This window comes from Bactrocera oleae, chromosome 2 (genome assembly GCF_042242935.1).
Source record: "Bactrocera oleae isolate idBacOlea1 chromosome 2, idBacOlea1, whole genome shotgun sequence".
Lineage (NCBI taxonomy): Eukaryota > Metazoa > Arthropoda > Insecta > Diptera > Tephritidae > Bactrocera > Bactrocera oleae.
Genome location: NC_091536.1, coordinates 76,225,663 through 76,238,022, shown reverse-complemented (window position 1 = coordinate 76,238,022; position 12,360 = coordinate 76,225,663). Strand labels below are relative to the sequence as shown.

At 34.4% G+C, this 12,360-nt stretch overlaps 1 protein-coding gene across 1 annotated transcript in view; it reads right to left on the bottom strand.

Moving 5' to 3' along the window:
* The window catches only part of qless (decaprenyl diphosphate synthase subunit 1 qless), a 72,195-nt gene that overhangs the window by 31,615 nt on the left and 28,220 nt on the right, over positions 1–12,360 (bottom strand). The window contains exon 2 of the mRNA XM_070105699.1: positions 2,618–2,854. Coding sequence (XP_069961800.1) covers positions 2,618–2,854 — 237 coding nt within the window. The remainder of the gene's footprint in view (positions 1–2,617; positions 2,855–12,360) is intronic.

Genomic DNA, 12,360 nt, shown 5'->3' with positions numbered 1-12,360 from the left:
ATCAAATTGGGCATATTCATGACTTATCTTAAAGACCATAAACTTAGACTTAGCTTAGTTACTATATTTTAGTTTGCGTTAGCTAAAATATATATCCTTCAAATGAGATACAAATATGTATGTGATATTAACTCGACCGAAGCGGCTAAATTTAATAAATATATTGAGTTGATGAGAAAAACGTCAACCAGAGGATCGAAATTCATTATATTAGGGATATGAAGTTTAGTGCAAGGTATAGACCATTCTAATTCAGCGCTAAGCCACATAATTTTTTAAGAGTTGGGGGTAGTATTGACCCGATTTTAACAATTTTTGACAATACCACATACTACTAAGATGCTCTCAGGGTTTCATTAAGGTACCACACATACCATCACCAATCATATGGAGTTAGGTCAGCCGGGCGTTCGAAAATCCTGATATTAGTTATATGGGGGCTAGATCAAGTTTTCGCCTAATTTTATACATTTTTGCCACAAAGATACACTGTTATGTGTCAAACACGCTCTATCATTTTCATTGAGATAACTTAAATATTGGCCAAGTCTTGAACGGTTTTGGTTCGATTTGCACAATTTTTGGCCACAAGGTGTCATACTTTAAACGTATTATTCACGCAAAGTTTTACGCCGAAATAATCATTGTTGCTTGATTTGAATAGGGAAAGTGAAAGAATCAGATGAAATTTAAAATGGGGTTATATGGGAAATAGGCCTGGTTTTTGTCCGTTTCAGCACATTTTCGCATGGTAACAAAAGAATGTTAGATACCGGATTTGGTTGGATTTATCCTCAGCGAATTTGGTTATTTTAGCTTCAATGGTGTAGGAGACATGTACATTAAGCTTTTAAGTGAGCGGGGCCTATTTTTTTATGAATTTTTAGCCCACAGGTGCCCCTTACTACTGCGATTTCCTGTGCCAACTGTCCTGCTCTAAGCTAAATAAGGATAGCTACATAATATTATATTGCGTTCAAAAAATAAAGTTTTCGTTTACAAAGTATAGTTAGCCTTTATTAGGAAATTGTTTTAATTATTTGAAAATGCATTGTTTTGTTATAGTTGACGTGTATTCAATACTTGCTCCAATCTCCCGCTTTTGTCTATTACAACCTAATATCATTGATGGCAACTTACAACTAAATTTTTCGCATATTCCACAGGAAGCGACCTCCAAGTATGTTGAAGTAGTGGAATGGAATCTCTTGTTGACGTTAAATGTTTTCTTGACATTGTGGCTTTCATTAAACCCCAAACATTCTCTATTGCATTGGCTGCTGGTAATTGTGATGGTCAAACTAAAGTAACAATATGGCTTTCTTTTTTTCATCAAGTACAGAGTCTATTTCTATTTTTCGGTTGATTGTCTTCTTAGAGTATCCAATCATGGTTATATTTGACGTAAAGCCTTTCAACTGACTTCAGTTAACCCTTTTTATACAATTTCATTATTCTAACGGCGTTCAGGTTTTTCGGGAAGCATCAACATGGACCTTTTTGGGGGTTTTCTTAGCCAAACACGGCTCAAGGTGTTAAACAATACAAACATTAACTCATCTGTAAATACTGCGTTACTTCAATCACGGTTAATGTTTTTCTGCTCAATGGTCAATGTAACTATTTTCAGGGGTTTGATAATAGTGCTGTGGCGTTTGATGCTAGATCTTTGAAGTATATATTGTATTGTAGTTAGAGATATATCTAATCCCTTTAAAAAAAAAATTTGTTCAGCTTCTCTTAGACTGTGCAGTGGGTTTTTCTCAAAAAGGATTATAATAGCTATGTCCTCACTTTTTCTTCTTGCCTTGTCATCTACTTTTCCAGTGTCTTCATAATGGTGAGACCACCTTTTCACAAATGTACAACTCGTATTTTAATACTTTCCAGTTTTTTTTTATTACTCCATTTGGGACCTTTTTAGATGCTTCGTTAGAAATTCTGCATTAAAACGTTTCTTATACTGAGCATTCATTTTTCTTATTTCACGGCACGATGTGACACATTAAAAATATCAACAAAAAAATGATATATATATTATACGCGTCAGTGATTGCAATTGAATATGTGTTATTTTGCAAAAAAAAACCCTAAAAAACGTTTTCTGCGAACTGATCACACAAAGTAAAAAAGTTATTTTTGAACGCACTGTATATATTTTATAAAGTCTCCGATATTGCAAACACCGTGGCAAACTGAATATACCCTAAAAAAAACAACTAATCATGAAGTATGTTAAATTAGAATTGTAGTAATTCAAATATATTAAAATTCAAACACTAAACGTAAAATGTAAGTACGAGTACAACACTCATTAATGGAAACCCAAAAATAGTAAAAATATTTAAAATTACAATTTAAATTGGTGCATCGTGGGTTTCTCATTACGTTGATAAAACGCACAAAAATTTTAATTTCTCCTAAGTGGTATTAATTAATTTAACGCCAGTCATATGTGTGTAAGTACTGTAAAAAGCAATGAAATATCTTTGCCCGCAATTATTATACTAAAGATTATGCTAATTTCCTCATTTTATACCCAGGCGTCTAAGCCTAATCATCAAAATGATATTACAATAAATCATTACATCCTGTAGTAATTCATAACTGTACTTACGTCTCTGACATCATCGTAGAAATACTTCAGATCGTCTTCGAGTATGATATACGGATCAATTTGGATCTCACGCACGGGACCAGCCGGCTGTTGCGTATGCACCGAGCTGTATTGACGGCAATTTCTTGTTATTATTGTAGAGCTTGAGCTTTTATTATTTATATTTGAGCTGCCTGTGGTTGTTGTGCTGGTGGGGCTGGTGGGGCTGCTGCTGCTGTTGCAAGCTGTGTTTGTGTGCTGCGGAAAGAATGAAAGAAGCAAAAAATGGAAATTTATAAAAAAAATAGTTAAATATATTTTTAAAATATATATATGTATATATGTAGATATACATAATTAAATGTGTGAATAATATGATTAGTGCTACACAAATAATGCTATTAGCAAATAAACAAATGTCGCACGGGTGTTAAAAACTTACAACACTACTTTAATTTACCGCAAATGTCTAAAGGTTAAATAATTTCATTTGCTGCCGCAAAGTCAACGGCATTGCGACAACAAAGGAATTAGCAACACGCCAAGCCTGAAATTTGCGCGCGTACAACAACAACAACAACAACAAAATTGCCGATTAAGAAATGACACATAATCTTGGCGAAACCATAAAAAATCGAAAGATTTTGAAAATACAACAATAACAATAAGAGAAAAATTAAGCCCAACAAAATCGCTTAAATATTACGATTTCGCAGCATTCACACACATACACACAGATAGCTTTTGTTGCAGTTACTGCGTCTCAAAAGCGTGCCAAACTCGTTGTAGCGCCGCAAAGGTTTTTGTTGTTGCCGTCAAAGCATCAGCACAACTGAAATCGACACACAACCCTGTACAACAACACCAATATACAGTCAGTGCGGCAGTTAAGTGTTGACGAATTACGGAAATTAGTTTGGCATAGCGAAATTAATAACTGGAAAATTGCACCGCGTCACACACCCACCGCTACACCCATTCTACCCACCTACCTTCATATGTACATTAATTTATGTAGACGTTAAGGGCGTTGTGGTTAGCAATTTGACGCACATTCTCTTTGAGGCGCAAATACACAATTAGCGAGTGATAAAGCGCTACATTGAGGCGGAAAGTGAGCGGGTGTTGCTTTTCTTGTGAAGGCAGGTGAACAAAGAAACCATTCAGGAACAAAGATTTTGTAGAAACATTAGGTATGTGTAGCCATTTTACTCGACTAGAGTGGCAAAACCGGAGGTTGTAGGTCTATAACAGTATTATAAGCATATATTCATAGATATGTACATATATATATATATATAGTTATATATGTATGTATATATGTTATATTTATATACATATTTATGTGCATGTTTTTATTTATCAGCCACACGACGGCCTTGAATCAAATTTTTCAATGGATTCATAGTTTGATGACGAAGCTATAAATATTTACGATGCGAATGTGGCTAAAGGGAGATCAAAGGGTTACTGGAATAATGGCAAATGTAAGAATGGTGCCGTTATAAATTGCTAAATTATGTATTACAAAATGTAGAAATCAATTCGGTTGAGAAAATTTCACAATTTTAAAATTAGTAACACTTCTACAGTTTTAAACTGCATAAGGCCGCGCATAAGCTTATCGAATTAAAAGAAAAACCAGCCTAAAACCATCTTGTCGAAAATTTTTCAAAATATTTGTGTAACATATTGACTAACTCAACGAAAGTTCAACGAAGTGTAGAAAACTTATTACAATTGTTGCGGTTGAAGAAGCATAGTAGCTAAGAATATTAAGCAACGTAAAGTTAGAGATTATTGATCTAATAGCTCGATTAAGAGTACGCTACCACAATTGTTTGAGCAGATTGCACAGAAAACCAGCGAAATATCAGTAGATTAATTTACAATCATAATAAACGTCATCAATGCACTATACATAATGATTAAGTACAACGAAAAAAAAGTATGTTGAAATAATGAAACACCTTTGCAACATATGTTTGCAAATTATTAAAAAATATATATTTTATTTTAGAACTTTAGCAAGAGAATAGGGCTATTTACCAGACACGTGGATTTTAATACAAACTAAAAACTTGCTGAAAATATAATTATGAATTTGCCAGAAAAACAAGCTAAAGTGTCGCTTCGCAACGTTAGGGTATCATAACAATGTAGAAGATTCGGCTGGATATTGTATCAAACCAAATTTTTTCAAGATATTGAGTCATAAGAAAAAACATAATATCTCCATTTTTCGAAGTTAGCAGCCATAACCGTAATATTTGTCTTCGAAGTTCGAAATTTTTGTTATTGAAAAGCGCTATTATAAATTATAGCAAAAAGATATTAATAATTTAAAAATATGGACAGAAACTACGTGCTGCTCTTATTTCATTGGCGTATAACATTTTTCGATCAAGCTAAGATAGATGCTACAAGGTTTCAAAATTAAGCTTTTTAAAATAGAATTTTTTTTTGAAGATCCAACAATGATACCCGCACAGTAACTGTCATATAAGTTTTTTTCCATTTCCGTTTTGGTTATTGCAAATTTTTTTGCAACCAATCAATGCAGTCACATTTATATGGCAAGCACCTGCAACGACACAATATTAGCAGGCTATTTGTCTATCTGTGCGCCATTAAATGCAACAATCAATACAAATCAAAGTACTTGTGCGCGAATGAAATGACGAAAACGATATCAACCACAACAACAACAAAAAAGAGCAACGCAAATAGATTTCGGTTACAAAAACGGCGTCTGGGTCGCCAGTGGTGCGCGGAATGCATGGTAACGACTTAATTTGCACCCACTTTGTTGATAGTCAATGTTGCTGTTGCTGCTATTGTTGTCGTTGTTGTTATAATCATTTGCAACAACTTGCATGGTGAGTTGCCAACAACTTGTTGTTATTGCTATTAGCTGTTAGCGTGTGTGTAGCGTATTTTAAGGTTATCCCACACACTTAAGTACATACATCTGCGTGTTTATTTGTTTAGCTCATGTATGTACCATATTTGTGAGTGTGTGTGTCTGCTCGTGCGTGTGCATGTATTTATCACACTGCTTGGGCAACAAAACAAATGTGTGTTCGTCATGTATACAACTAAAACAAAAGCCCAATCAGCCTACCAATAGCTATTACCAAAGTGCAGCAACAACAACAACGACAACAACTCTAAATATTAGTGGCAGCAATTTCATGTATTTTTCATTAATCAAAACGCCAAATGATGCAAGCTTTACATTATCTATGCAAAGCATCGTGTTGTTGTTAATAGCTTTGTAGTTGTGGTTGTTGCTTCTGTCGTGTATTTCGTTATTCTCCTTGTTGTCGATGCATTCAGAAATTAGTTTATTTGTATTTGTTGTGTCAACAGCCCAGAGCGAAGTGCGCAGCAGCCGAAAAGGAGTCAACAGGCAGCAAATGTACGCAACCATGTTAATAAAGACCATTTACATTAGCTATAACATTGGCAATGTTAGCATAGCAGCAGTAGCAGCAACAAAAAATTTGACGATCGCATAAAATGTGCAAAGACATCATGATCACAGCAGCTGCCGTGTATATTTCTTTCTTTAATAAATATTTGCAACTGTGATTAAAATTTTGAGAAATCATACACACATAAATACAAAACTTTGTTTGTATGTAAATAGGTGTACTGCAGATATTTACAGGGCATAATACAAGTAAATATTAAAAGAAGGATACGATTGCAGATCATTCTGCGAAAATGCAATTCCAGGATTATATTTGGTTATTTTCGGGAACCCGATTTTTATTTTTAGATTCAAAAAAAAAGGCAAAATCTTACAGGGAATTCTTCGTTAAACACTACGTGTCTACGTAATTTTTGCTATTTTCTCTTTCATTTTCTATGACTTTACTCTGTCTCATAACACGCGTAGGCAAACTAGCTTACATACATACACATGTATTATATGTATGTATGTCCACACATTTAATGTTTTTCTTGTCAAGTCGCTAATCAAAAGGACCTTCAGCACTACACGAAGAGATCACAGCAAGTGTAGTGAACTCAATTAGCTTTTCTATTGCGTTGCGCGCGCAGGTTAGCTAACACTCACATACATACATATATGTATGTGTATATATACATTTCTAAGTATGTGCCTCTGTATTACATGCTTAAACAACAAATATTTAACTTTTAAATTTGGCAAGAGCAACATGATTAGTTGCACAAACTTAAAAGACCTCTAAATTCCACTAAGATGCGAAAGAGAATACATAAAAAATCGTAATCATAGGTATATTTATAGTTATGAACGCATGTGCCATATACATGTACATGTACAACAGTTGCATTAGTTTTTCATAGCTTTTAATCTCTGGAGTATTCATGTTTAATTGGCAGAAAATTAGTATTACGAAAAATAAAAAAAATTAAACATTATTATGTTCTTATAGAAAATTTTCGAAATTTGTCATACAGAAAAATAGAAAGACTATTTTAAATTTAATTTCAACAATTAAAATTGTGTCATTTTTATGTTTTTTTTTTCGGGATCCCGAAAATTTCGGTTTTTTTATTTTGTTTTTAAAAAATTTTAATTTCATTAAGATCTCTTGACAAATAAAACATTCCATTTTCATTTCGATCGTTCCGTTTATATGGCAGCTATATCTTATGGTTTTCCGATCTTAACGATTTGTTCGTAGATTGTAAGGATGTCTTGGAATCTCTGTCAAATTTCTTGAAGATTCCTCAACAAATAAAAAATATTTACATAAAAGCTCTTGATTCCGATCGTTCACTTTTTATGACAGCTACATATATATTACAATATTCCGATATCGGTGGTTCCGACAAATGAGCAGCTTATTGGTGAGAAAAAATCCTGTGCGAGATTTCAGGTCGATATCTCAAAAACAGAGAGTATATGGTATACAGACGGACAAACAGACGACATGGCTAAATCAACTCAGCTTGTCACACTGATCATTTATTATTTACTTTATAGGGTCTCCGACATTTCCATTTGGGTATTACAAACATCGTGACAAACTTAATATATCCTTAATAATAATAATTTAAAAAAAATTATTGTAGCGTCATAGCAGTTTATTTTCATTAACGTTATATTTGTCGCTTTGTTATGAGCGACGATAGAGAGGCTGGGTTTTTTCCATCAAAGTAGTTTTACTTAAATAATACAAAGGGGCTTAACTCATTTTTTTATTACTTACTCTCCTCAACATTGTAATCTTTGCAAAACTCTCAAAAATTCGCAAAGAAATACCGAAAAGAATTATAAAAAAAAGTTCCAACCAACCTTGAACCAAAGAAAGACTGCACTTACGTTTTATATTACGCAATTTTGGGTTTCATGTCTTTGATTTTGTTAGTGATTCAGAAGAAGCGGAAATGCGTATAATAAAGATTTGCCATCTGCATGAATCAGTGCTTGTGACTCATATAAAGTAGCAGACCAAATATTTATGGTGAATAACGCTGAATGTTTAGCGGTAACTTACACACTCTTATGAAATTAATTGAAATGAGAAAACCATTATCTGAATTCAATCAATTTTTACAGGGAGATATGTCTTTAAGGGGCAACATCATTGTCAATGCAGAAACAAGTTGTTAAGAGCGATATAATATTATACAATACATAATTAGTTCAGTGATACTGGGATTTCTCACAAACTAAGTCACTGCTGCTAAAGCAAATGCATTTTGACAAGTAGAGCTCACAAGTGGTATGGCAAGGGTTTTTAACTTTAAGGGCGTGATAACTTTGTGTGTATGTAAATAAGTGTTATAATATATATACGAACATATTTAAAGTGTCAAAAAGCCGCTAGCTACAAAATCGGAATGCAATCTAACACCATTTTGAGAAAGCACGACTTCGGGATTTTATATGCTTTTTCGGGATCCCGAAATTTTCGGGATTTACGTTTTTGTTGTTAATCATATCGAGAAAAAGCTTATATTTATGCATAAGACCATCCCGCGAAAGTACGATTTCAGGATTTTATATGATTTTTCGGCATTTCGAAAATTTCAGGATTTTGGTTTTTGTTGTGAATCATATTGAGAAGAAGCTAATATATTTATGCAGAAGAATATTTCAAAATTTTGTTGAACACAAAATCACAAAGTTCTTTAGGGTGTTGCTGTAGCTTCTATTTTAGACATGTTTCGCAGTAATCATTACATATTTGAATAGTTACGGAGTACCATATGTAAGTTATGTATTTTCAACTAAATCAACTTTCATAATTCAATAACCAACTTTTTTGCATTCAAAAGTCTGTCAAGTCCCCGCAAATAGAAGAGTAATGCAGTAATTAATTACATATTTGAACAAACTTTTTCAAGCAGTAAAACGCTAAACAAGTCTTTTTTATTGAATAAATGCATTAATGGAGTACCGTATCTACATGCGACCCACACCGTGATACCGAAAAAGTAAAATTTGCGACAGCAGAATCGCCACTCGTTGAAAATGAGCTGTCTTTCATGTTCCATGCTTCCCGTAGCACAGACAGGCAGTTTGTTGGTAACCACAAAAAAGCATTTCAATTAGAGGGCAACAAAGGCGCAGGGATGCCCAAGCGCATTCCATTGTAAACGCTTGTAAGGCCGGTTTTTTGCCATTTCATTTTGTTTTTGGAATTTTGAATATTTGTTTTTGGTATTTTTAGTAAACTTTTTTTTTATTTCCTTTTCTTTCTTTCTCCCTTTTTATCAAAACAGGTCCGCAGAAATGAAGCGAATTCATTACACAACCATCACCGCATTGGCCTTGGTACGAATGGTCCAGAGAACAGTGGCCATACTATGGACAGCATTTTTACGCATAATTGGTATTTACAACAACAAGAAAAACAACAGCTGCGTCGGCAATGAAGAAGAATGCCAAAGCAAAATTATAGCCCTATAGTAGTTAAGTTTGCGGAATATAAGCAAAAATACAATGGTAGTCGCACCAAACCGCGAAACTGAGGACAACAACAGTAAATCACTCACACATATGTATGTAATAATAACCAGCTTGTGTACCCTTCACAAAGGGGCAGGCTAGCAACTACTTGACCGCCACTGGCACCAACAAATAGGCCAAGCTAAGACAAAAACGAAGAAGAAGCGCAAGCATAGGAGACAAGGTGCAGTCTCAATAGCAGCAAAAGATGAAGCGCAGCTGCATATGTACATATGGGTGCACGTGTGCGTTTTTGCGTGTTGCCACTGTCAACGTGCGTGAGCGTGAACGCGTGTGCCGAACATCATCGAGTGTCTACTTACAAGCACCTACATGCATACACACAAGCATTTGTATATACAAGTCGTGGGTTGGTCAGTTGATTGTACCGCAAAGTATTCATCTTTCTGGCTTTTGTTGTTATTTATTTATTATTTTAGCATTTGGTCAGTGTCAAGCGTTTTGACTTTGCGCGCGGCACCAACTTGACTCTCTCTGTCTCATTACAAAACACAACATTGAACTCAGCTCAACTCTACTACGGCCTACGACGACTTAACCTGACTTTACGTGACTGCGCTTCATCGGCTGCTCGTCTGTTTTGTTGCTTGGGATGAGGCGGGACTTAACTCAAGCGATTCGTCCTTGAGAACACAAAGACCTTTTCAATACACATACATATGTACATATATACATATATGTATGTTTTATAAATATATAGCTTTAAGTGAAACTGAAGTTTTAGTACTTAGCGGCTAGGTGAGTTGTAGTTGTCTTTCTATATGGGGGAAATTTAAGCATTTTTTTCTGACGTTGATTAAGTAAAACAATTCTTCTGCATGGCTGTAGCTAGTCAATGGCATTAGAAAAAGAATTGAAGAATGTATTCTATACCACCAACCAAATCGTCTTATCGAAAATATTATGATTTTATGTCGAAAATGGATTGAACCGGATCAATAATTCCCTTAATCCCCATACATCGATTTCGTCGAGTAATGAATGTTGAATTCTTTCGCAATATTTAATATAAAGTTTCCCAACACCTGAAGGCATTTAGCCGACTTTGATCCCTGCAAGTTGCAAGATTATAAAATGTTCGGTTACACCCGAATTGCGGCTTTTGTCAAGCTTACAAATGACCGTTAGTTAATATGCTTAAATACATACATATAATTTATTTTGGTGTGCGTGTCTGTATATTTCTTTGAACTTTTTATTATTTTAATTATATTTTTTCTGCTTATACATAATAGGCAGAGTAGCGCTCTAAGCGGCAAACTGTGGTTCATTAATTATTTATGAGCGACTATTTAACAGATTGGCTCTTTTGTCTGTTATTTTTTTTTTTTAGTTATCTACAGACAATGTGGCGACTTTATAAAATAGAAGCAAATAAAATGCAAATCTTCAAAGGAAAAATCAAAGCTGAACGAACGTCTGCATACACAAAATGATTGATTTTTAGTTGTATTGAATGGTCTCTATTACAACTTATTCTTAAAATGCGGCAAGAAGATGAAAAAATCAGCTAATTAAAATTTTCAATTTTTTATTCTGGATTTTGGATTAATTCTGATTTTGATATTAAAAATTAAATTTCTAATTTTTAATTCCGATTTTGCAATTGCCAGAGGCTCTAGCTGAGAGAACGTGCCAAAGTGGTTTGCATGATTTAAAAGTGGTGATTTTGACTTGGAAGACGAAGAACATCCTCCGGCCGGTAAAAAAAATTCAAGATGAGGAACTGAAGGCATTACTCGATGAAGATTGTTACCAAACAAAAGAAGAGAACATTTGGGAGTCACACAAACAGCCATTGCAAAATGTTTAAAAGCAGCCGGATACGTTCAACGTATCCAGGAACTTCAGTACGCCAAGAAATTGGGTGCCATATAAATTGAAGCTAAAAAACGTTGAACGCCGATTTTACATGTCAGAAATGCTATTTGAACGCTAAAAAAAAAAGAAGTACATGGATACATTACGACAACCCTAAACGGAAAAACTTGTATGTGAAACCTGAGCAAATAGCCAAATCAGCAGCAAAGTCGAATATCCTTGAAACCAAAGTAGTGTACTGTATTTGGTGGAATCATAAGGGCCTGCTGTATTACAAGCTTTGAAAACAGGGTGAAACCAGTAACACTACCGACAACAACTTATCAAATTGATGTAAGGGATTTCCAAAAAACGACCGGAATTGGCAACTAGAAATGAGACAATAATTTCCCGTCATGACAACGCTCATCCTCAGCGCAACAGGCTGCTGTTGCAATTCCAGTTAAAAACTATTTGGAAAACAGCGGTTTGCAATTCTGCCTCATCCTTCTTATGGCCAATAATTTGTTCCTTCTGCCTACCATTTGTTTCGGTCGTTGCAGAACGCTTTCGCTGGAATACACTTCACATTAAATCAGGGTACCAACAATTGGCTTGATTCGTACTTGGCTGCCAAGCCAACGCAGTTTTTTTTTCAGATGAAATCTACAAATTGCCAGAAATATGGGAAAATGTTGTAACTTCAGAGGGACAATCCTTTGAATAATACTGTACAAATTAAACAAAAAAAGGCGCGAATAAAGTTATAGACCCAATATAAAATAAAAAAAACTCAAGAGAATATACAAAAAGTAATAGAGTTGTAATGTGATGTTGAAATCACACAATATATTTATATAAATAAGTTCATTCAATGATGGAACCTAAAAAAATGTGTGTTGGCTTTCAATCATTGACAGCTAAACATAACTGTAGCCAATAAGCTAACTATTGCAAATCGCTTGTTAAACGCTAAACATTCAGCCAGCCG